A 27,452-nucleotide genomic window follows, 5' to 3' on the forward strand; every position below is an offset into this window, starting at 1 on the left:
AGCAAGCAAAGAATTTAGGAATCATTTGTTTTAAGGAGGCTCTTCATGAGTCATTTAATTTTCAACCACCCCTGATTTCATGTGATATGTTGGAAAGCAAATTCGCATTTTTCCTAGAGAAAAACCCACATCTCGAGACTTCTATGAAGTAATAACGCTTGAAACAAAATTAGAGTCCTAAATAACGAACAAAACGGGCCTAAAATTTAGCAAATTTTATATCAAAACCACACATTCTTCCGGAGGTTTCATTTCGATAAAACTCATAAAACAAACACAAATAGATATCCTAAATCGTAAGGTCGAGAAATATGGAATGAAATTTAGTGTGAAGAAAAGCAAGACCATGGTGGTAACCAGAAGGGATAGAGAGGGCAAGGGACAAATTCATGTTAAGGGACGGGATATTGAAATAGTGGACAACTTTAAATATTTGGGAATGCTCGTTTGGAGACAGAAATTAGCAAAATAATACAACAGAGTAGTATCAGTGTGTGAGGGGCTTTGTGTGGGAAAGCTAAGTGCCAATGAGGTGCACGCTGGTGCTATACAAGACTTACTTCACACCCATACTAATTTACGGCTCAGAGATTTGTGCTATGACTAGGAGAGCAGGACACATTCCAGTGAAATGAAGTTTCTTAGAAGTATGCTAGGGACGACGAGGAGAGACAGTGGAAAATGAAGATGTCAGGAAGGAAATCAGAGTGGAGAAGCTGGCTAGAAAATTGAAAATAATAGATTAAAATGGTTTGGGCATGTGAAGAGGATGGGAGAGGGAAGAATACCAAGAAGAATGATGAAGTTCGAGATTGAGGGCAAGAGGCCAAAAGGAAGACCGAGAGCAAGATGGATTGATACAATAAAGATGAGTTTAAGGAGGAGAAATCTGCTATGGAACCAAATTGTGGAAGACAAATGGTGGAAAGACCGAGTAAAGTGGCGAAGTACCATTGATACCCCAACCCGACCAGATGTTCGATAGAGGGGAAACGAAGATGATGTTGATGAAAACTCATAAAAGCAGTGGTGCAAACTCAGGTTTACGTTACAGTAACTTAGATATACTTACTTTCACACTGTCGATGATCTCCTCTATTGGGAAAATCACGTTTCAAAATCTCCTACAGTCACATAGCGCAACCTCCGCGCCGACTGTTGCTTTAAACTATAAAAGTGACTGCTACAACGCAGTACATCCGTAGAAGTACGTCATTGCACTACAAGAAGTCTCTGTCTTGTAAGAGCAGCGGTGGTACTTCCAAAAAAAATCAATAGAATGTTGGTTTCGGACAGAAAGCAAGGCTACTCAAAGGGTTAAACATCAAGTTGCTGGGACAATTCCTCGCATAACAAAAGGGATTCATTACAAGGAAACGAGCTGTAAGGATAATATCTGGTGTCCATACCCATACTTCATGGAAGCAATTTTTAAAAAAATTAGACACACCAACAACGCCTTCCAGTACATGTAGTCCCTTACGAAATTTATTGTGAAGACTTGGGTACAGTTTGAAAATAATAGCAGTCTTCCACAAATGTAACACTAGAAACAAAAATAGCCTCCACTACCCATAAGTAGACTCTGTCGATAAGACAGTAAATTCTAGTCCTTCTCCCTTTTATAAAGTAACAAAGCAGCATTAGGAATAATTATAACGAAGAAATAGGCTCTGAACTTCGCCTCTCATTACACTCTTGGTAAACATAAGTCGACATGTCGTATGTAGAAGGAATTCTGTGTAAGATCCAACCAAACTGCAGCCAGAAATTAGAAGACGCTGGTCAGCAGACTGTGCAAATATTTGCTTAGCCACTGTGTCGAAGATCGAGCGCTCCTGTCGCATCAGGAGTCGTAATTGTTCTGCGAGTCTCGCCGAGCGAGGTAGCGCAGTGCATAGCGCACTGTAATCGCGTGCGGGAGGACGACGGTGCAAATACCCGCCTGGCCATCCAGATCTAGGTTTCTCAGATTTCCCTAAATCACTAAAGGCAAATGCTCGGCCGGTTCCTTCGAAAAGCGCACAGTCGATTTCCATCCCCGTTCATCTATAACCCGAGCTCGTATTCCGTCTCTAATGACCTCGTCGTCGACGGCACGTTAAATCTTTCTTTCTCCCTCCATAAAAATTAAATTAAAAAGCGCGGGAGTCAAGTGATATCACTGGTGTAAGAACAGACCACTCCCGAAAACAAAGCATTCGCACAGTATCATTGAGATTGTTTCGTTGCGTCTTGTTACCGCATCTTGATAGAAATGTGTGTGGTCCTACATTGGAAAAGGGGAAATTTGTGGTGTGAGGAAGCTATGTATTGCTCATTTTCTCCATTAGCGGCCTCATTCTCGAAAAAAAGAGAAGCAGACTTATAGTTACCGTGTTTCCAAATGAAAAAACCGTGGGATATTACAAACGATCTTTATGCTTACGTTTTTGCGGAAGCATACTTCTCACTTCCTCGAGCCTTCGTAAATAACTCTTGCTTGGATCTGATGTTCTCGTAGTATTGAGAACAAGTGAGATCATTATAGTTATCACCGACAGCCAACAAATTGTTTACACATTGTAGGAATTGGAAATTTGTGGTAAGGTCTTATGGGACCAGTGTGCTGAGGTCATCGGTCCCTAAGTTTACGCACTACTTAATCTAACTTAAACTAACTTACGCTAAGGACAACACACATACCCATGCCCGAGGGAGGACTCGAACCTCCGATGGGGGGAGCCGCGTGGGCCGTGACAAGGCGCCTAAGATCGCGCGGCTACACATTGTAGAGAAAATTTGTTTCTCTCATAAGTCCAATGAATATTTAATAAGAGAAATATCCTTTCCACAGCTGCATTGTGGGCAGGAATTGCAAAAAAGTGCTGCACAATTTTCAGAAAGTCTGAATATTCATCTCACGAACGGTTGTTCATGAAATCACACCATCTATCAGATACAAATTTCTCTAAAAATGTTGATCTGGTTTCCGATTCGAGCTGTGCACTTAGAAACATTTGTAGACGATTTACTTCACCAAACGATATATTATCATCCTCTAGAACATTTCTGTTTCTCAAATAGGATACAGCATTTTCCACACTTTCCCAATCAAGTTCTATAGCTAGAAGTTAACCAATCAAACACAGTTAATTCATGGTACTGCCTCATCTATTTGCTAGTGTAATCACTAGACCACGGATTTTTAGGTCGTAAAAAAGTGTGTTTTAGGCACCTAAAATAGGCTCCTTCAGTAGTTCATTTAGGCTACATAAAACCTAAAATAGGCTCTAATAAAAATGATGCAGAGAAAATAAAAATAAATTAAAATACACAGTGTTGACAGCATGAACATCATATCAGTCATTAAAGAAGGAGAATGAATATTTACTCAGTTACAGAGCACAGCAATCTACAACATTAATGTTGAACATAACTCCAAATATTTTTGATTTCCTTAAAAAAGATGTGGCAATAGTTTAATTAATACATTCGTAGTTTCGCATATTCTGACCATAGTTGGCTTCACAGTAAATAGCCAAAATCTTTTCTAGGTTTTCTAGTGAAAAACTGTGGCGCTTGTCTGTCAGAATCCATTTATACGCTGAAAAAGAACGTTCTACATCAACAGATGCGACAGCGGCGTACTTCATGTTGGACAGGAATGCTGCAGTCAGGAGTGCTGGAATTTCCACTAAGTACGTCGGCAGCTGCACACAACTCCTTCAGGCCAGTGTTCTTCTGCAAAACCGTTTGCATTTTTGCCCGTACTTTTTGCCCTACTTCACCTGGCACTTCATTAATTTTCATTTTGACTTCTTCAAGCAAAGAAACATTGTCGTAGATAGGTCTCCCTGAGCCTTCTAATTGTGAAAATATTCTTGCCATAAATGTGTAGTGGGCCCTAATGTAAGATAAGTCCCGTTATAAAGAAGAATCTTTGAGTAACTCCATTGCTGCAGTTACGGATGCAGCATCCTCCGGTATATTTTCAACCACTTTCTGGACAGCTGAGAGATGCGTACTAAAGTATTCTGCTGCCATCAGCCACGTGCCCCAGCGGGTGACAACAGGCTCTGGCGGCAATGGGACATCTGAAAGCTGTTCTTTGAATGCCTGTATTCTTGATGGTGCCTTAACAAAAATTTTCTTCACCATAGATATTACTTAATTTACTTTAGGAAATTGTAGCCTTACTTGCTCTGCTATGCGGTTGATCCCATGCACTACACAAGTTACGTGCAGCATCAATGGGTAGAATACATTTAATAGTTGAAACGCTGCTATTATATAAGCAGCGGCATCAGGGACGGCCAGAAGCATCTTATTCTCATCCAGTCCGTTTGGGTATAGCACCTTAAGCCCATTGTTCACAAACTGTGCTATTGTTTGTTGGTTAGTTTTTGCAAGCTGTTTTGAATAAATCAAATGAGCCCTGGATGGAGCATCTGGATCTAGCTTGCCAATAATCAGGTTTGCAATGTAACGGCCAAGACCGTCAGTAGTTTCATCCACAGAAATCCATATACAAGATTCTCCAACATCTTCTCGAATTCTGTGCAATGTGCAGCATTGTAAGCTGAATCCACATAATTCTGACTCTGCAGGAATAGACTGATGACAGTACTTCTCAAGAAAACCTCTGAAAATAGGGTTATCTAGTTTCCGAAAGGGGATGGTTGGTTGGTTGTTTTTGGGGAAGGAGACCAGACAGCGTGGTCATCGGTCTCATCGGATTAGGGAAGGATGGCGAAGGAAGTCGGCCGTGCCCTTTCAGAGGAACCATCCCGGCATTTGCCTGGAGTGATTTAGGGAAATCACGGAAAACCTAAATCAGGATGGCCGGACGCGGGACTGAACCGTCGTCCTCCCGAATGCGAGTCCAGTGTCTAACCACTGCGCCACCTCGCTCGGTGCCCGAAAGGGGATGTTTGCTGCCACAAGTGCATGACACAAATCACTGCAGAACTTGTTTTTTTCGGAGGGTTCACCAGATTTATTGGTTAAAAGAGTTTGCTTCAATTTTGACTTTCGTTCAACATTAGCTTTATGTGCGATTCCATCTTCATGCTGAGTTAAGTGAGATTTCTTAACGCTCGAAACCTAATACGAGAGAAAAGGGAAATGCAGTTTAGAATCGCATATAAAGAGTATTTCGTATTACTAAAGGATAGCGATAAAAAAGAATCCTAAGTGACAGGAAAATAAGAAGTCTAAGAAAAAACCAACTAACCTCCTTGTTGCATGCTTGGCAGAAAATAATTTTCCCATCTGTTGTATAATGCGGAAAATCTTGCAGCCACTGCCTTATATGAGTAGACTTTGAACTAGCTGTTTTCGGCATGGCGTAGTATTCTCACACAGAAACTAGAATTTATTTTGCACTTAGAACGTCAGTAACACTTAACTCGTCGGTCGCTACACAATGTACTGATTTGTTTTCGCTGGGAAAAAGTGAACGATGACCTGCCTTTTTTTCCTTTTACTGCGGTGCATGGGAGCGATAGGGTAAGTACCGTACTCGTTGCTGGACATATGGCACCTGACAGATGGCCGCCCCTTCTGAACAAGCGAATGGAATCTACCGGTGCTTCAGATGAAAACATCTCACTACTGGCAAATTATTTCTCGAACCGGAAAATTCACGTATAATACCTTTCACGAAGCAGAGTAGTTTGATAGGACTGCCTGTAGACAGCAGCGAGAAAATGCGCGAAGGGCAGTAATTTAGCTATAGAGGGCGTCTACGATTAACATTGTGATTTTTTAATCCGTGCTCAGCTTAAGACCTATGAAACCGTTTCTTTGCGAAAATACACAGCTGGCCAGAATCCTACGAACGAAATATTTTCAAATATAACACTTAGTACTCCCACGTTCGATTCTAATGTGGAACACAAATCTTTGACCGGTATCATTCGCTCACCGAAGTTAAGCACTGTCGCGCTCGGCGCGTACTTGGATGGATGACCATTCAACCGTGCCGAGTGCTGTTGGTAGTAAGGCACGCAAAGGAACTGTAAACAGTCTCTAACGACCTTCGCCTTCGACGAGACGTAAAGCCCTAAGTTTACTTCCTTTTTCTAATCTTTGAAAACAGAAGAACTCCATGTCAGATTAACGAAATAGGTACTATTTAGGATTTTGGTGCCGAAATAGGCAAAATTAGGCGTCAAAGTCGAAATACGCAATTTTAGGTCCTATAGAACTAACGGTATGCAGTTTAGTTAGTCATGAAACGCATAAGTACCAACGTATATGCTAATTGGAACTTAGGAAAAAAAATAGGTTTTAACCTAAAGATCCGTGATCTATTCTTTACATATGAGTAATAAACCACCTATAAAGAGTATTTGGTGTTAACAGGGATAGCGATTAAAAAATAAAAAAAGACCGAAGTGTTAGGCAAATACGAAGCATGAGCGCATATCAACTAGCCACCTTGCTGCACGCTGGGCAGAAAATATTTTTTTCCATCTGTCGTATAGTGTGGAAAAACTTGGATCCACTGTCTTATATGATGAAATAGGCACTTTTTAGGATATTAAAGCCGAAATAGGCAAAAATAGGCAGTAACGTCGAAATAGGCTTTTTTAGGTCCTATATAATTAACGCTATTAAGTGTAAATAGTCATGAAACGCATAAGTACCAATTTTTATGCAAATAGGAACTCAGGAACAAAATAGGTCTTTACCTAAAATCCGCGGTCTAGTAATCACTACCAAAAAGCATTTGTACCTTCTTTGAACACATTAACAAACTGGTCATTGTCGTATTTAGAGATGACATCTGCAGAGCTGTAGGTTCTGCGCGCATTACGTTCTTGCACTTAAATATATTTGTATTTGAGACCTACCTGCACACAAAACTTTCTGTCTCATATACAGTGTTTCCTTTTTGTAGAAATGGAAATTCATTCATATAATTTTCCCTAGACTTATATTTACAATTCTCTTTGGGCATAACTGAAACGTTCTCTATAATCACTACAGCTAATGTCAATGACACTGCCACGACCAAGTCCGACTCATTGCGCCGTACGCTACGCAAGAGGATCAAAGCTGAAGATCTAATCGCCGTGTCAGGTCAGTTGACGAACGCACGAAGTGTTGGCAACCTACTTATATCTCTCCACATTAAGTCCAGCTTTAATTTGAGCCCGCCAGATGAGACACTTGATGTCATAGAACAACAACTAGACACGTAAGTTCAAAAATTGGCTTCTATACTGTTTTATAAATTTTCAACCAGGTGTTGAAATAGGGCATTAAAAACCGGGTGGAATCCGGAAAAACGGTTGATTTGGTAATACTAAATAGATCGACCATGCCATTCGCCAAAACTACTATCCACAGAATGACATTCTGAGAATGAAGAAGGAAGGAAGGAATATTAGCACTTAATGACGACGAGGTCATTAGGGAAGGACCACAAACTCGTGTTAGGGAAGGACGGGGAAGCAAATCGGTCGCACCGTTTCTCAGGAACCATATCGTTATTTGCCTTAAGTGGTTTGTGGAAATCGCGGAAAACATAAATATGGATGGTCGGATGGGGATTTGAACCTTCGTCCTTTCGAATGCGAGTCCAGTGTGCCAACCACTGCCCACCGTCCCCTGTCTGAGCATGAAGAGGCTTCTCGTAATGCATAAGAGGTTTCTTCCACCCTATATCTCAAGCTTTGTTTACTGGCAAAGGCAGGGAAGTGGGAATGCGCCTAGTCACCCATCCACAGTTTGTTCAGTTGGGCGTCATTCTCTTCAAGAATCATGACCGTATTCTCACAGAATCGAGTTCAATGCTGGCAGTCGTTTGGATTAAGAGACTGTAGAATCTAAAGTTTGCAGAGCTGAAAAATAAGGTTTTCACGGTGAATCCTTCCCATGGATGTGTCACTTAATCCAAGGCGTAGGGCAAGTTGTCTGGCTGATCGCTATTAGTTTCTAACCATTCCTTGTTGAACAGCTGCGGCGTTTACAGTCTTTCGAAAGAGTTCTTACACCACCGTCTTGTTTTTAGACGTCGATCTGGTTCGCTCAAGGTTCTTTATCCTAGGTTGAACTGACAGAATAGGCCGGTTACACGATACGTTAAAATGATGTGGAAAATCACGTTGCGTTTTTACCAATCTGTCGCCAGTTTGAAAAAATGTTTTCATCCCGTAGCGCCGTTGTTCACCTGACCAACGTCTCAGTGCAACTAAACGGCAGTCCAGGCAGATTGTGGAGGGGGGGGAGGGGGGGGGGGCAATCACCTCCACCACCACCTTCCTACAGTCTCACCTAAAATCGTCTCCTTTCACTGTCGTTACCTGTGATCCAGTATTTCAGCTTGACCCACGACATAGGACACAAAGACTAACTTCGGTGCAAGAACATGGCCGCTGTACGCTCCAAGCATAGAAGACCGTTGCTTAGGATGATAAATACTCGCACATTTTGCCGAGGGCAGTTAATGGGTACGTCGAAAACGTAAAACGATGCGTGCCCTTTGTTAACAAAGCATCGTTGAGTCAGCCGGTGGAGGCATTGAGAGATGTTAACATGGGAAGAAATAAGAAATCAATACGTATGTCAGTGTCACTCACCTGCTAACATCTATAGAACCTGAATGCAACAACTTGCAGCGTGGCTGTTGTGAAGCCTTTATCAACTGAGTATATTATCACCTTTCAAATGGTATATTTGGCGTCTAGTCAACACGTATGTGTAGCCCCGCAATGTGGCAATGTAATAGATTGTCTGGACTTCAAAATTAACAATATGGCATCAAATGAAACTTCCTGGCAGATTAAAACTGTGTTCTGGACAGGGACTCGAACCCGGGACCTACGGGAAAGTACTTTAACGAATTAGCTACCAGAGCACGCCTGACGACCCGTTCTCAAAGCTTTTCTTCCGCCAGTAGCTCATCTCCAGTAAAATCTCCAAAAAATTTTATATTTTATTAGAGATGAGGCACTGGCGGAAGAAAAGTTGTGAGGCGTGCTCTGGTAGCCAAGAAAAAGGTCCCAGGTTCGACTCCCGGGTCAGAACACAGTTTTAATCAGCCAAGAAGTTTCATATTAGTCCCCACTCCGCTGCACAGAGAAAACTTCGTTCTCTGACACCAACTGTTTCCTCAACAGCAGTGGCAAACGTGCTGTTTTCGTGAACTTCACTGCTTGGAGTTAACTCTACTACGACTCTGGTTTTAACGCGTTAGGTTACAGTGTCAGGGTCGTAGATAAGATCAGAGACAAAACAATCATGTTTAGTTCCATCCATATTGTGCAAGAATGCTGAGACTCATGTTGACACGTGTCATAGCTGGTGACGTGACAAATGACGTGCTGTAATATTTTCAAAGTAAGTTGTTTCTTGTTTCTCTCTTATGAACTGAATGTGTACTTTTTCATGCGTTCTGCAGTGTGCAACGAAATTAATACCACGAAATAGTAAACGGAGTACTGCTTCAAATCAGTTGATCTCGAAACAGAGGCCATTGGAAAAACTTTCAAATCCTTTTCAGATTGAAATTTAAATTTTATATTAAATTCAAATTGTTTTAGCAAGAAAGGAAAGTTATCCTGTAACAACAATTTTTGATGTGATCCCACGCGAATGTTATAGCTTCGTCGTAGCTGGCAGGACTCAATATTTTGAGTTGCATAATTTAAAGTAGAATCAGACAGTATGATCTGAATACCGATGGCGCTCAGCTGCCGACGTTCTTCTGTTAGGGTGTGTCGCTTTCTTATTGGGTATGTACCTGAAATATCACGAGTATATGCAGGATGTAACATGGCAGGATTCACAACTAAAACAGTTTTCAGTATGTCACTTGATTTATTGGCCCTATAGTGACCTGACGTGTAGCACTCATCACATGAAAAATAATGCAGCAATAAAAGGGGAGGGAGGCGACAATGCTGTTAAACGTAACTCATTTCTGAAGTTTAGAACGTCTAAGGACATCTTATACCATTCTGCATGCAATAGTTAACCGTTTCGTGGTTGATGGGATGCATATGTCCCACTAAGTAAATACGCAGTTTCGAGCGTTGGGATGTCTCTATCTCGTATCTGTCCAAATGCAGGATGTAGCGAAATGCTTTCGGAAATCAGAGAAAAACACTACGGATCATGGAATGGATACATATAAGGCGTGTGTTTATAGTGTGTCTGTTTCACGAAAATCAGATCAAATCACCATCTTTTCCATTCCAAGAATGACTGAAGTAACTAACAGAGTTTATAAGAAAACAAATACTTTGTTTTAAAAGATTACTACACACCTCAGAAACTCTGCTGGTTTGTACGTAATTTGTACGTGGTGGAATGTATATCGATGAGCCAAAAATTTGTGACCACCTACTTAATAACTTGTTTGTCCGTCTTTGGAACAAAATACATCACTGATTGCCGCGCCGGATTAGCCGAGCGGTCTAGGCCGCTGCAGTCATGGACTGTGCGGCTGGTCCCGGCGGAGATTCGATGCCTCCCTCGGACATGGGTGTGTGTGTGTGTTTGTCCTTAGGATAATTTAGGTTAAGTAGTATGTAGGCTTAGGGACTGTTGACCTTAGCAGTTAAGTCCCGTAAGATTTCACACACGTTTGAACATCACTGATTCTCCTTATCAGAGATCAGATAGTTCGTTGGTAGGTTGTGGGGGTATGTGGCATTAAATGTCTACACACAGGTCATGTAATTCGCGCAAATAACAGGCCGCTGAACTGCGTACGCGATGATGGCACCCGATAGCGACCCAGATGGGTTCCACAGGATTTACATTAGGTTTACATCAGGCGAATTTGGTCGCTGAAACATCAACCTGAATTCACTATTACGTTCCTCAAGCAAGGTTCTGGCTCAGACGACAATTATACGGCTGAAAGATGGCATCACCAGCGGGTAAGACATCAAGCATGAAAGGATACAGGTGTACTATAAAATAATTTGTTAGTTTTAAACTGATATTGGTCATTTTCTTGTGTGACAGGACATCTTTGCATAGAGCAGTCTGATTTCATCATTCAGCCAGCACTGCTCACTTCTTTCTTTCGCTGTTTGGCTATTACCAAGTTCTCTAGAGTAAGCATCTCTGCACATAATATTAACCGATGTTTTGTTTGTGTGCTCAGTGTGCCGGAAGTGGAACATACACTCGTACAACACATGTCCTATTTTTTGTATAAATTTTGGTAATAATAATGTCTGGACACCCTGAAAATTGTAACATGATAGCGAGACGCGTCGAGCAAACTGGTTTTGTAAAATAGTTATAAAGGCAGTGACTGAAGCATGGACGTGTGAAACTTCTCAAACGTCACTCTCGTAGATTTCAGTTTCATTGCAGTATGGATAAATTTAATTTCACAGTAGTGTTCAAATACTTCGATTGCAGTATGGATAAATTCAGCTTCACGAAAGTGTTAAAGTATCGCTGCTGCAAATCAGCACTGTTATTTGAAATTCTTTGATTATATTTCAGTTCTGACCACCACTGTGCTTAACATCACGGCTGTTTGTGTTTTGTGTAAACATTGCTTCGTTTTCCTACTGAAGCTGATCAGTGGGAATCACAGAATGAATTTTTGCTAAGTTTCTTCATGATCTACGAGTCAACACGCATATTAACCATTGCTGCTTTGTCTTTTCCACAGTTAGCCACAATGTCGAAATGACGGCCGGCCGGAGTGGCCGAGCGGTTCTAGGCGCTTCAGTCTGGAACCGCGCGACCGCTACGGTCGCAGGTTCGAATCCTGCCTCGGGCATGGATGTGTGTGATGTCCTTAGGTTTAAGTAGTTCTAAGTTCTAGGGGATTGATGACCTCAGATGTTGAGTCCCATAGTGCTCAGAGCCATTTGAACCATTTATTCGAAATGACGCTACGTAGCAACGTGTGACAGGTGTCGCAAAGTTAACCAGTCGTCACTGTGATAACTTGTAAGACCTTTCCTTGAGCTTGCGTTGATACGACACATCGATAATGATGTTAACACGAACACTGGTGGCCTTGTCAACGTTTTTGGTAGTGCATTAGTACTAGAGAACTTGGGATACAAATCACAGCAATGATGATGCCAACATGATGATGGTATACGTTTAGTGCGATTGACACACGAATAAGGGTACACAAGTAGCAGAGCGGATGTTGTTTCAGACGTTGACATGTGACACACGTTAGCATTTCCACGGCCAGCCTGGTATCTGACATCTGTTTGTAGTTGTCCTCCATCGTAAACAATACTATGAAACACGTAACGATCTGTGACAAGCATCAACTTTGAGCTCACTAACTTTTCCCGGACTATCTTCCGTATACAGGGCGTGGACTTTCAACAAACAAATTTATCTTTAGACGCTGAGCAGAGCGTCGGTATGCATCTAGTAACAGTATCCATATGGCATTCTGACAACAGAAAGGCTGCATCCTTCTACACACGATAGCTGTGGTGTCCGCTGCGGCACGTTGCTGTTTGAACAGCCCCAGTAATCTCAAGTTTTGATTGTCCGAGTTTCTCAACAGGTTCTCAACCTATAAACAGTAACGCGATACAGTTGATGCCAGAGAGTAATAAGGCCTGGTTTACCCTGCAGCGAACGAGCACCTGCCAACAAGCGTTTTCTGTGCTGTAAGCAGTAGGTGCACGCGAGGTAACAGCATTCAGTCGTGTTCGAATCGCATTCACAAGTGGTTGCTCAACTTCGGCTTGTTGTCGGTTTTTCAGCGAATCGTCATAGGAAGTTCACGCGCTCCTCTTTGTGGCGCTCGCCTGTTCGTATACAGCATGACAGAAGATTCGCTGTCTGTTGTACGTGGTGTATCTTTATCTGAGGTGTCAATTTTTTCTGTTCCATAGCTTGAAAACTGAAGAAACTGCAAGAAGGTGGGAATTTAAGGAGATGGGACTTGGATAAACTGAAAGAACCAGAGGTTGTAGAGAGTGTCAGAGAGAGCACTAGGTAACGATTGACAAGAACGGGGGAAAGAAATACGGCAGAAGAAGAATGGATAGTTTTGAGAGATGAAATAGTGAAGGTAGCAAACGATCAAGTAGGTAAAAAGACGAGGGCTAATAGAAATCCTTGGTTAACAGAACAGATATTGAATGTAATTGACGAAAGGAGAAATTATAAAAATGCAGTGAATGAAGCAGGCAAAAAGGAATACAAGCATCTCAAAATTTAGATCGACAGGAAGTGCAAAATGGCTAAGCAGGGATGGCTAGAGGACAAATGTAAGGATGTAGAGTCATATATCATTAGGGGTAAGATAGATACTGCCTACAGGAAAATTAAAGGGACCTTTGGAGAAAAGAGAACCACTTGCATTGTAAGGTGTCAGGCAAATCCAACACCTTCCATGAAAACCCTGACATGAAAAGCAAATCCAGTAGTATGTCACATAGCTCCGAATAAATCGTGACATTAAATTAACCAAAGTAATACGAGTAACGAGTGAGCAAATGGAATACCACAGACTAACACAAGAACGCCTAAATGCAAGTCATACCTTCCCACCGTGAGACAGACGCAGTTCCGAGGCGAGAAACGAGAACAGAAGCCGAGAGCAGAACCGTGTTAAGCTGTAAGGCCCTACAATAAGGGACGGACACCCAAGTCGCCAGCTAACCGCTAGAACCACCCCCCAGCCCACGTTAAATGCTAGAGCCCTCCAGAAGAACAGTATACATCTTATGATAACACTATAAGGCCACCCCAGCCGCAAGTTTTAGCGTGAGACTTTTTCGCGTCTCTGTTATGTTGCAAACTTTAAAAACATTGCCCCACCACGAAAAGTATAACGTTTCTCATTGGATAGACAGAATTTTTGAAGGGGGAGCTGAAGGTTAACATTGAGACCCTGATTGGTCAGATGAAAACACAGCCAGATAGTTTTTTTAAACCAACTTCGGTAAATTGTAGTAAGGAGAAGTTGGGAGAAAGTTGCTTCCGAGACGGCGAGGTGAGCGGAGCTGTGCTGCCCGCCGCCCCCTGACGAACACCGACAAGGTAATGAACGCACGCGATGCCGCATGACAGCGCATAAAGCTTCACTCAGAACTGCAGAAGTCTCATCTGTTACACCCCCTTTTTTCGTAATACTAGTGTCGATCGTCAATTAACGCTCATGGTGTTCACATTTGCCACTTGAAGTAAAAATCTGAAACGCGATGATTTTTCAGTTACATAGTTATTGAGAAGCCACATCAGCCACTGTAATTTACGACAAGTTAGATAAGTAATTAAAGATAATTGAGGGTCACTGTAGACCATTTTGATAGTTTTCTCTTTTGTGAAACTTAATTTAAACCTAGATTATAGATGTGATATGGCATAGGCCATCCTTCGATCCATTGTAGTACTTGGAAACCCATTCAGGGAATATTCGTTCACATTTTTGTTGAACGCAGTTGGTTTTTACCATCCTGTATTAAAACATTTCCTTTTATCAATAGTGCAATTTATAAACAATGTTTTGTGAGTAGAATAAAATTTCCAATGGTAAACTTAACTGCTTTTTCGACGTTATTTTACCAGCTAACTAAAAATAGGAAAGCCTTGAACCCCTTCCACTAAATTTAGTTAGTATTAAGATTCTTTTACAGGGAGTGCAGTGGAGCTGACGCTGAAATCATTAAGTATTTGGTTATATCATCGCTAGTGTCACTGAACTCTACATGTCATGTGTGGTCTGACGTCTCCTTACCAGCAACAGGTCCCAGGTTAAAACTAGTCAATTCCCTAAAAAACACGCTCTGAGCGTCGTTGCGCGAAAGTAGTAGGGAGGCACGATATAGAACAACAGACACCACGCAGAATGTTAGAGCATGAATTTCTAGAGCTCAAATAGAAAATCAGTTCTAAGCAAAGAAGGGAAAGTAGAAAGGTGGAAGGAGTATATAAAGGGTCCAACCAGCGCTATGTACTTTAGGGAAGTATTATGGAAATGGAAAAGAACGTACATGAATATGAAATAGGAGATATGATACTGCATGAAGAGTTTGACAGAGCACTGAATGACCTAAGTCGAAAGAAGATCACGGGAGTAGACAACATTCTATTAGAACTGCCGATAGCCGTGGGAGAGCCAGCTCTGACAAAACTCTACCATCTGGTGAGCAAGATGTATGAGACAGGCGAAATACCCTCAGACTTCAAGAAGAATATAATAATTCCAGTGCCTAAAAAAGTAGGTGTTGACAGGTGTGAAAATTACCGAACTATCAGTTTAATAAGTCATGGCTGCAAAATACTAACACGAATTCTTTACAGACGAATGGAAAAACTGGTAGAAGCCGACCTCGGGGAAGATCAGTTTGGATTCCGTAGAAATATTGGAACAGGTGAGGCAATACTGACCGTACGACTTATCTTCAAAGATAGATTAAGGAAAGGCATACCTACGTTTCTAGCATTCGTAGACGTAGAGAAAGCTTTTGACAATGTTGACTGGAATACTCTCTTTCAAATTCTGAAGGTGTCAGGGGTCAAATACAGAGAGCGAAAGGCTATTTACATTTTGTGCAGAAACCAGACGGCAGTTATAAGAGTCGAGGGGCATGAAAGGGAAGCAGTGGTTGCGAAAGGAGTGAGACAGGATTAGCCTATCCCCAATGTTATTCAATCCGTATATTGAGCAAGCAGTAAAGGAAAAAAAAGAAAAAATCGCAGTAGGAATTAAAATCCATGGAGAAGTAATAAAAACTTTAACGTTTGCCGATGACATTGTAATTCTGTCAAAGACAGCAAAGGGCCTGGAAGAGCAGCTGAAGGGAATGGAAAGTGTCTTGAAAGGAAGATATAAGATGAACATCAACAAAAGCAAAACGAGGATAATGGAATGTAGTCGAAATAAATCAGGTCATGCTGAGGGAATTAGATTAGGAAATGAGACACTTAAAGTAGTAAAGGAGTTTTGCCACTTGGGGAGGAAAATAACTGATGATGGTCGAAGTAGGGAGGATATAAAATGTAGACTGGCAATGGCAAGGAAAGCATTTCTGAAGAAGAGAAATTTGTTAACATCGAGTATAGATTTAGGTGTCAGGAAGTCTTTTCTGAAAGTATTTATATGGGGTGTAGCCATGTATGGAAGTGAAGCATGGACAATAAATAGTTTAGACAAGAGAATAGAAGCTTTCGAAATGTGGTGCTATCGAAGAATGCTGAAGATTAGGTCACGTAACTAATGAGGAGGTACTGAATAGAATCGGGGAGAAGAGGAATTTGTGGCACAACTTGATTAGAAGAAGAAGGGATTGGTTGGTAGGACATGGTCTGAGGCATCAAGGGATCATCAGTTTAGTATTGGAGGGCAGCGTGGAGGGTAAAACTCGTAGAGGGAGACCAAGTGATGAATACGCTGATTCAGAAGGATGTAAGGTTGCAGTAGTAGGTACTTGGAGATGAAGAAGCTTGCACAGGATAGAGTAGCTTGAAGGGGTGCATCAAACCGGTCTCTGGACTGAAAACCACAACAAAAACAGATGTACAGCACTGACTATGTAATGACCTGCTTCAGCCCCACTGTGTTTCTCGTCCATCAGTCAGCGGCATTATTCGCAGTGATTTCAAAGTTCTTTTTATTATAACTATATCACCAATGAAGAAATGAAGGGAGTAATTGGTTTCTGTTATAACCAGGAATAACACAATAACCTCGTCAGTCTAGTTTATTAAATCGCAAATCACTTTTTAATAATTATGTTAGCCAAGCGTCTACCCAGACTCACACTCAGAAGTAATGCATAATTAAAGTTTGGTTATACCAATGTCCAAATGTGCATAGTGGGGCGCAAATCCCGTAATTATTCCCAAGTCCAGTGAAGTTCAGTCTCTCCAAGTGAAGTCGCTAGATTTCCGCCGAGCAGCCAGGTAACCTCGAGCGGCGCGACGAGTCATCCACAAGCAGCTGGAACACGGCGCACTGCACTTCCCGATGAGAACTGTCGTTTGCGGCGGCGGCCGGGTTTATATAAGGCTTGCTAGTTAATGGAGCCGTAGGCTGGGGTCGCTGTTTTCCGGGGAAAACCAATCGCAATGTTTCCTGGCGTAGCCAATTGCTGTGGGATGACAAACGCGCGCGCGCGAAAGGCGGCCAGCGATGGTAGCCGCGAGCCTCCCGGAGAAGTGCGGCCAGCGATGTACACTTCTGGAAATTGAAATAAGAACACCGTGAATTCAATGTCCCAGGAAGGGGAAACTTTATTGACACATTCCTGGGGTCAGATACATCACATGATCACACTGACAGAACCACAGGCACATAGACACAGGCAACAGAGCACGCACAATGTCGGCACTAGTACAGTGTATATCCACCTTTCGCAGCAATGCAGGCTGCTATTCTCCCATGGAGACGATCGTAGAAATGCTGGATGTAGTCCTGTGGAACGGCTTGCCATGCCATTTCCACCTGGCGCCTCTGTTGGACCAGCGTTCGTGCTGGACGTGCAGACCGCGTGAGACGACGCTTCATCCAGTCCCAAACATGCTCAATGGGGGACAGATCCGGAGATCTTGCTGGCCAGGGTAGTTGACTTACACCTTCTAGAGCACGTTGGGTGACACGGGATACATGCGGACGTGCATTGTCCTGTTGGAACAGCAAGTTCCCTTGCCGGTCTAGGAATGGTAGAACGATGGGTTCGATGACGGTTTGGATGTACCGTGCACTATTCAGTGTCCCCTCGACGATCACCAGTGGTGTACGGCCAGTGTAGGAGATCGCTCCCCACACCATGATGCCGGGTGTTGGCCCTGTGTGCCTCGGTCGTATGCAGTCCTGATTGTGGCGCTCACCTGCACGGCGCCAAACACGCATACGACCATCATTGGCACCAAGGCAGAAGCGACTCTCATCGCTGAAGGCGACACGTCTCCATTCGTCCCTCCATTCACGCCTGTCGCGACACCACTGGAGGCGGGCTGCACGATGTTGGGGCGTGAGCGGAAGACGGCCTAACGGTGTGCGGGACCGTAGCCCAGCTTCATGGAGACGGTTGCGAATGGTCCTCGCCGATACCCCAGGAGCAACAGTGTCCCTAATTTGCTGGGAAGTGGCGGTGCGGTCCCCTACGGCACTGCGTAGGATCCTACGGTCTTGGCGTGCATCCGTGCGTCGCTGCGGTCCGGTCCCAGGTCGACGGGCACGTGCACCTTCCGCCGACCACTGGCGACAACATCGATGTACTGTGGAGACCTCACGCCCCACGTGTTGAGCAATTCGGCGGTACGTCCACCCGGCCTCCCGCATGCCCACTATACGCCCTCGCTCAACGTCCGTCAACTGCACATACGGTTCACGTCCACGCTGTCGCGGCATGCTACCAGTGTTAAAGACTGCGATGGAGCTCCGTATGCCACGGCAAACTGGCTGACACTGACGGCGGCGGTGCACAAATGCTGCGCAGCTAGCGCCGTTCGACGGCCAACACCGCGGTTCCTGGTGTGTCCGCTGTGCCGTGCGTGTGATCATTGCTTGTACAGCCCTCTCGCAGTGTCCGGAGCAAGTATGGTGGGTCTGACACACCAGTGTCAATGTGTTCTTTTTTCCATTTCCAGGAGTGTATTTCTCGGCCACGTAACGGAGCGTGCGTGTGAAGACGGCCAGCGAAGGAAGCAGCGGGCCGCCCAGAGAAGTGCGGCCAGCGAGTTATTTGGCGGCCGCGTACTGGAGCGCGTTGCTCGGTGTTTGTTAGATGTGGTGTATACCACAGTTTCTTACCCCGGAGGGACTAAATTTGTGGAGACTATTAGCAGCATTTAGCTGCACATTGCTGATAGCCGTCTTAATGAACGAAAAATTTACAACTGTATAAATCACTTTAAATGTTGAAGTTTATCTGTCTGCTATGAGAAGCGTTGGAGTACGCCATCCATTTCAATAACGTTCAGAAATATTGGAACTGCTGAACAAAAGATTCGTGTTGATAGTCGTGTCAGGACTGATAATGATATAAATTATTAGAAAATTACCCATGTTTCTGCATTTGCACTCGTCCATTTATCTCTAAACTAACGCAAAGTTTGTTCTCTTTGGATACTACGTCAACTGAGAAAGACAAACAGGAAACTTTAGAAATATCGAAAACACGTTGAAGAGGAGGGAGAGGACTGTCTCAGTCACACAGTAACGCTCATTGAGAAGTGGATCCATCAGTAGGAATCAAAGAGCAAGTGACAGAGTATGGTGTTGAAACATCCATCTCCAACTGCAGTAAAAGAGTTGAAAGGCGCTCTGATGATGACAGCGTTTTGGGATATGAAAGCTCATTACGCACCTAAAGGTCAGAATGATGCCAGTCCTTATAAAGACGGGTAACAATTCGCTGCATGGGTTTCAGCTGCTAGAGCACCCCCCGTACAGTGCTGACCTAGCTCCATGTGATTTGCACCGTTTTGTTCCGATGAAGGTGCGCCTGCTGGAATTAAAGTATTCGTCGGAAGAGAGTGTGGTGGAGCAAGAGTGGCTGTGCGCAATGTCGCCCTCTTCCATAACGCAATTGGAAAGAGATGGACCAAATTCATAGTGGTTGACAGTAATTATATAGAGAAAGTTGCATTATCAAAAAAAGTATACTGAAAAAATTTGCTGTATGGCTTCTCTCGAAAACGTGAGTTGTGTGAGCAATCGAGTGGCCAGAAGAGAATGTAATGTTGCTACAAGGAAAATATAGATGTCCAGATGATAATCAGGTATTCATTGGACAAATATATTATACTACAACTGACATGTGATTACATTTTCACTCAATTTGGGTGCATAGGTAATGAGAAATCAGTACCCAGAACAAACCACCTCTGGCCGTAATAATGGCCTTGATACGCCTGGGCATTGAGTCAGGCAGAACTTGGATGGCGCGTACAGGTACAGCTGACCATGCAGCTTCAACACGATACCGCAGTTCATCAAGAATAGTGACTGGCGTATTGTGACGAGCCAGTCAATTGGTGAGAGATCTGGAGAATGTGCTAGCCAGGGCAGCAGACGAATATTTTTTGTATCCAGAAAGACCCATACAGGCCCTGCAACATGCGGTCGTGCATTATGCTGCTGAAATGTAAAGTTTCGCAGGGATCGAACGAAGGGTAGAGCCACGGGTCATAACACATCTGAAATGTAACCTCCACTGTTCAAAGTGCCGTCAATGCGACCAAGACGTGACCGAGACGTGTAATCAATGGCACCCCATACGATCATGCCGGGTGATACGCCAGTATGGCGATGACGAATACACGCTTCCAATGTGCGTTCACCGCGATGTCCCCAAACACGGATGCGACCATCATGATGCTGTAAACAGAACCTGGATTCATCCGAAAAAAATGACGTTTTGCCATTCGTGCACCCAGGTTCGTCGTTGAGTGCACCATCGCAGGCTCTCCTGTCTGTGATGCACCGTCAAGGGTAACCGCAGCCACGGTCTCCGAGCTGATAGTCCATGCTGCTGCAAACGTCGTCGAACTGTTCGTGTAGATGGTTGTTGTCTTGCAAACGTCCCCATCTGTTGACTCAGGGATCGAGACTTGGCTGCACGATCCGTTACAGCCATGCGGATAAGATGCCTGTCATCTCGACTGCTAGAGATACGAGGCCGTTGGGATCCAGCACGACGTTCCGTATTACCCTCCTGAACCAACCGATTCCATATTCTGCTAACAGTCATTCGATCTCAACCAACGCGAGCAGTAAAGTCGCGATACGATAAACCGCAATCGCGATAGGCTACAATCCGACCTTTATCTAAGTCGGAAACATGATGGTACGCATTTCTCCTCCTTAACACGAGGCATCACAACAACCTTTCACCTCGTAACGCCGGTCAACTGCTGTTTGTGTATGAGAAATCGGTAGGAAACTTTCCTCATGTCAGCACGTTGTAAGTGTCGCCACCGGCGCCAACCTTGTGTGAATGCTCTGAAAAGCTAATCATTTGCATATCACAGCATCTTCTCCCTGTCGATTAAATTTCTCGTCTGCAGCACGTCATCTTCGTGTTGTAGCAATTTTAATGACCAGTAGTGTATATGCAAAGTTGCTTTATCAAAAGTATATTTAAAAAATTTGCTATTTGGCTTCTGTCGAAAACGTGAGTTGAGTCAGCGATCGAGTGGCCAGAAGAGAATGTAGTGTTGCCACAAGGAAACAAAGATGTGACAGATACCTGTGAGAACCACAGCTAAAAAGAAGGAACAGATTTCAAACATTCATTGCTTGCTAACTATAGAAGATAGAAACACAATTACAACGTTCCTGGAAAGCTTCAACAATGTGATATCGCAGGCGACCAGTGATGGAGTCCGCTTCTGATACTCCTCTTCCGATCCAACGTCCTGGAATAGTCTCATTCAACAAAAGAACACCGCGCGCCAATTTTCTGCGCGTTTTTTTTTTCTTTATCTCTTCTCTCAAGCGTCGCAGGTGGATGCAATAGTATGATGCATTGATAATTACTCCCTTTTGTAAGTAACCCACCATATTTACCTGTTCTGCATCGCAGAAGATCGATGCCATCACCTTACGGCAGATTTTTGCACCCGGATTTTTTTCTTTCTTTTTCACATAAGGGATGAAGGATGTTTCCATTGTTGTAACTGTTATTTTGTCTCAGGATCGAAGTGGTGAACCCATCGCCCATTGTCACACTCCTTGCAAGAAAGCTGTCTTCATCAGCTTTAAATTAGCAGACGATTTCTTCACAATACTGAACATGCTCCCGTCTTTGATCTGCATTCAAGTCCTTCGGGAGTCACCGAGCTGAAACTTTCCACATTCCCAAATATCCACAACAATGTCACGAGCACGCCCATGGGAGATTCCAAATGAAGTTTCAATGTGCTGCAGCGTTGTCCAGCGAACCCGCAAAATCACATCGTGAATTGCAGTCACTGCTTCATCACGGTGACAGGCCTTGCGCTCCTTGGAGCATCTTCCACACTTGTTCTTCCACGTTTGAAGTCGGAAACCCAATTTTTCATTGATGCATAAGACGGAGCACTGTCAAGTGTATTCCGCATATCCTCCGCAATTTCCTTGGGCGTCATTCCCTTGAAATGAAGGTATTCAATCACAGCACGGTTCTTGATGCTCTCGATATTCGCCATTTTGCTTACACTACGGTATACAACGCATTCAAGTGGAAAAATTAACGCAGCTGGAGCCGCGAAATTTGACTTGTATACGCAAAAAGGGTCACCATAAAAGTAGGTTGTGTTGTTTGTGCGAGACATTGTGGTAACTATCTCGGGATAGGAACTTTTCGACCTCCCCTCGTACACATAAAACCATAAGTCAGTAATAAGTGTTCGTGTGTTACGGTCTTCAGTCCGAAGACTGGTTTGATGCAGCTCTGCACGCTGGTCTATGCTGAGAAAGTCTCTTCAACTCTCTGCATAATTATTGCAAGCTACACCAATTTGAACCTGCTTACTGTAGTCAAGTCTTGGTTTCCCTCCACAATTATTATGGCCCCCTCCTCCTCCTCCCACTCACACACACAGTGTCCTCCATTAACAACCTGAAGTTTCCTTAACGCCTCGAGATGTGCGTTATTGACACTGCCTTCTTTTACTCAAGTTGTGCCATAAGCTTATATTGTCACCAACCAGTTCCATTTAACGTATCCTCAATAACCTGTCTAAAGCTTAAGTATTCATCTACAGCACCAAATTTCAAAAGCGTCCATTCTGTTCTTATCTAAACTCTTTGTCGTCTACAACCTACTTCTGTAGAATGATGCAGTCTATACAAATCGTTTTAGATAATGCATTCAAACACTTAAACTTGCGTTCGATGTTAATAATCTTCTGTTTTTCCCAAAACGCTTTTTTTGTTATTGTCAGTCGGCATTTACGTTCTCCCCACTTCGGCCACCGTCAATTATTAATTCTCTCTGCGGGTTAAATTCGACTGCTTTCCATTACCGTTGTTTTACTTTTGTTTATTTTCATTTTTATGTCTTTCCAAGATACTATCCATTCCGTTCAACTGATCTTAAAACTCATTTTTAGTGTTTGAGAGAATTTCCTTAATTCCGTTCATCATATCAGACGATTCAGGATAGCCTGCAACCGTGTCACTCGTGATTTAAAAGATGAGATATGAACTAGGTACTTATTCTTTGATGCTTACCACAACGCGTGTCGAGAATTTATTCTCATTTTCAAGTGCATTTGTGCATATACTGACATGAATATGTTTAGTGACGTTTGCATGTGTCATTTTCTGCCTCTCTTGGTGTCTTTTTGAAGTCAGACTGCGATCGGAAAGTCGGACAAAATGAATCTTTGAGTGTTTTTAGACGATAGTGTTGGAAATGGTATTTTTTGTTTGACTACTTACAGGTACTGTGCCTCCTCCGTTATACAGAATATCACACGCTTGCAAATCATCACTTTCACTGTTTGTTTACAAAATATGGTAACAGGATATTACGACACCATGGCTTCACAAATAGTTTGTACACAAAGTTGTTCCAATGTTACTGGATTACATTATGTCCATACATAATTATGTAAATTATAAAACTTAGTTTTACCAGTTCGTAAACAAATAATGAAAATGATGATTTGCATGTGTATGTGATATCACGCGTAATGGAGAAAGTACAAAACCTTTTCTACATTAGAATTTAAAAACACTCACAGATTCATATAGTCCGGTTTTCCGATTGCAGTCAGGCTTCCAAGGAGAAAAAAAAGAGGGGCAGAAAATCACACACGCAAACATCGACAAACATAGTCATGTAAACAAAAGCACAAAAAATGGTTCAAATTACTCTGGGCACTATAGGACTTAATATTTGAGGTCATCAGTCCCCTAGAACTTAGAACTACTTAAACCTAACTAACCTAAGGACATCACACACAACCATGCCCGAAGCAGAATTCGAACCTACGACCGTAGCGGTCGCGCGGTTCCAGACTGAAAGCGCCTCGAACCGCTCGGCCACCGCGGCCGTCAAACAAAAGCACAAATCCTTCATTGTTTCACGAGCGTCGCGTCGGGTAATGTTGTGGAAGCTGCACAGTATTTCGACGAGACAGCTACTCCTCACGTTCAGGTGCTTACTGACGCCTTGCTACAATGGTTCGCGAATACATACGCTCACTCGCTAGACAAGCGCAGCCGCTAAGGATTGAGTCTATAACGTGCTCTAAGACGAATCATAAAGCACGGCGTCTACGATGACGTTATAGCCACAACCCTTTTGGCGCCTAATAAGTCAGCGTATATATTGGCGAACCACTACAGTAACACGTCAGTAAACACCTGAAGATGACGAGCAGCTGTCTCGTCGAAATATTGTGCAGCTTCCACAACATTACCCGACGCGACGCCAGTGAACCAATGAAACAGTTACCACGTCGGGAACGTATCAAACAGCACAGAAGCACAAATGCACTTGAAAATGAGAATGAATTCTCGAGCGCGTTATGCTAAACATAAAAAAAATAACTGGTGCAGTTTTCATTATTTAAACTGAGAATTGCCTTGTCATTGGAAAAGTCTCAAAGTTTGCATTTCTTGATCTCGAATTTTAATTCTCTTTGCTTTCTTTTCCTGTATGCTCAATACACGGATTAAGTAACATCGAGTAAAGGCTGCACCTTGTCTCCCTCCGTTTTCTGCACAAGCTACAGATACACTACTGGCCATTAAAATTGCTACACCAAGAAGAAATGCAAATGATAAACGGGTACTCATTGGACAAATATATTATACTGCAACTGACATGTGATTACATTTTCACGCAATTTGGGTGCATAGATCCTGAGAAATCAGTACCCAGAACAACCACCTCTGGCCGTGATAACGGCCTTGATACGCCTGGGCATTGAGTCAAACAGAGCTGGGATGGCGTGTGCAGGTACAGCTGTCCATGCAGCTTCAACACGATACCACAGTTCTTCAAAAGTAGTGACTGGCGTATTGTGACGAGCCAGATGCTCGGCCTCCATTGCCCAGACGTTTTCAGTTGGTGAGAGGTGTGGAGAATGTGCTGGCCAGGGCAGCAGTCGAACATTTTCTGTATCCAGAAACGCCCGTACAGGACCTGCAACATGCGGTCGTACATTATTCTGCTGAAACGTAGAGTTTCGCAGGGCTCGAATGAAGGGTAGAGCTACGGGTCGTAACACATCTGAAATGTAACGTCCACTGTCCAAAGTGCCGTCAGTGCGAACAAGAGGGAACCGAGACGTGTAACCAATGGCATCCCATACCATCACGCCGGGCGATACCTCAGTATAGCGATGACGAATACACGCTTCCAATGTGCGTTCACCGCGATGTCGCCAAACACGGATGCGACCATCATGATGCTGTAAACAGAACCTGGATTCATCCGAAAAACTGACGTTTTGCCATTCATGCACCCAGCCAGGTTCGTCGTCGAGTACACCATCGCAGGCGCTCCTGTCTGTGATGCAGCGTCAAGGGTAACCGCAGCCATGGTCTCCGAGCTGATAGTCCATGCTGCTGCAAACGTCGTCGAACTGTTCGTGCAGATAGTTGTAGTCTCGCAAACGTCCCCATCTGTTGACTCAGGGATCGAGACGTGGCTTCACGGTTCGTTACAGCCATGCATGTCATCTCGACTGCTAGTGATACGAGGCCGTTGGGATCCAACACGGCGCTCCGTATTACCCTCCTGAACCCACCGATTCCATATTGTGCTAACAGTCATTGGATCTCGATCAACGCGAGCAGCAGTGTCGCGATACGATAAACGGCAATCGCGATAGGCTACAATCCGACCTTTATCAAAGTCGGAAACGTGATGGTACGCATTTCTCCTCCTTACACGAGGCATCACAACAACGTTTCACCAGGCATCGCCGGTCAACTGCTGTTTGTGTATGAGAAATCTGTTGGAAACTTTCCTCATGTCAGCACGTTGTAGGTGTCGCCACCGGTGCCAACCTTGTGTGAATGCTCCGAAAATCATTTGGATATCACAGCATCTTCTTCCTGTGGGTTAAATTTCGCGTCTGTAGCACGTCATCTTCGTGGTGTAGCAATTTTAATGGCCAGTAGTGTAATATTTAGCTGTCTGAGTTTTATCCCTCCGAGCTTCAATATTTCAAGAAGTGTAGTCCAGTCAATAATGTAAATCACGTCGGAAGCATGCTGTGTGTGGCTTGTGGCAGCGGCGAGCTGAGACGGGCGTGGTTGCAGGGCCGGCGTGACGCTGCGGCAGGTGACGGACGGCTCGGGCTTCCTGCAGCTCATCTACGGCGCCGAGGGCGAGCTGCGCGACTGCGAGTTCGTGGCGGGGCGGCGCGCCGCCGACGCCTTCCTGCGCTCCTTCCACTCCGACGTGCAGCGCGCCGCCGGCGGGGGCCGGCGCGAACACCGCCACGAGGCAGCCGACGCCGCGCTCACCAACGTCACCTTCCAGGTCAGCCTCTACTTCTTCTTGCAGTAGTACACTGAAGCGCCTACGGCTTAGGTGGCCGAGCGGTTCTAATCGCTACAGCAGGGGTCTGCAAACTACGGCCCGTGGTCCGAAACCGGCCCGCGATAGCTGGCCAGACATCCCCGGTATCCGGCCTGCCAAATATTTGAGGTGGTACCTATACTGCCGACAATTGAGTTTCGAGGCCTATCGCGACCAATACACCGCGGTCAGGTACGTCCACCAATCAAAATTATGTAATTGAATAAAAATCGTAGTTCGTTTCAGTGCTAGCTATTCCCACAACCTTAGATTACGGTGATCTTGAAGTGCTAGGGTGCTTTAATCCCACTAGGTAGATCTTAGCCCTTATGACTTCGTGGAGGAGTCAATGTGGCCTGCGGACTAAAATGTTTGGAGACCCCTGCGCTACAGTCTGGAAACGCGCGACCGCTACGGTCGCAGGTTCGAATCCTGCCTCGGGCACGGATGTGTGCGATGTCCTTAGCTTAGCTAGGTTTAAGTAGTGCTAACTTCTAGGGGACTGATGACCTCAGAAGTTAAATCCTATAGTGCTCAGAGCCATTTTTGAACTGAAGCACCAAAGAAACTGGTATAGGCATGTGCATTCAAATACAGAGGTATGTAAACAGCCAGAATACGGCTCTGCGGTCGGCAACGCCTATATAAGACAACTGTCTGTCGCTGTAGTTAGACCGGTTACTGCTGCTACAATGGCAGGTTATCAACATTTAAGTGAGTTTGAAGCGGGTGTTATAGTCGGGGCAAGAGCGATGACACAACGCATCTCCGAGTTAGCGATGAAGTGAGGGATTCTCCCGAACGACCATTTCACGAGGTCATCCACATGAGTGCTAAGAGGAACTCGTCAAACTTCGGTTACACGATAAATCAGTGTAATCTAAAAGCCGTAAATTCAACTAAATACCTACGTATTGCAATTACGAAAAACTTAAATTGGAAGGAACACATAGAAAATGTTGTGGGGATGGCTAACCAAAGAGTGCGTTTTATTGGCAGGACACTTAGAAAGCCGGCCGCAGTGGCCGTTCGGTT

The 27,452-nt window shown here is 44.0% G+C and overlaps 1 protein-coding gene across 1 annotated transcript in view; it reads left to right on the forward strand.

Annotated features, from left to right (window-relative positions):
• Positions 1 to 27,452, forward strand: part of LOC124796185 — a 253,159-nt gene that overhangs the window by 173,618 nt on the left and 52,089 nt on the right. Inside the window, exon 2 of the mRNA XM_047260313.1 lies at positions 26,156 to 26,378. Within this exon, the coding sequence (XP_047116269.1) occupies positions 26,156 to 26,378 (223 nt within the window). The remainder of the gene's footprint in view (positions 1 to 26,155; positions 26,379 to 27,452) is intronic.

The sequence above is a fragment of the Schistocerca piceifrons genome, chromosome 1 (genome assembly GCF_021461385.2).
Source record: "Schistocerca piceifrons isolate TAMUIC-IGC-003096 chromosome 1, iqSchPice1.1, whole genome shotgun sequence".
Classification (NCBI taxonomy): domain Eukaryota; kingdom Metazoa; phylum Arthropoda; class Insecta; order Orthoptera; family Acrididae; genus Schistocerca; species Schistocerca piceifrons.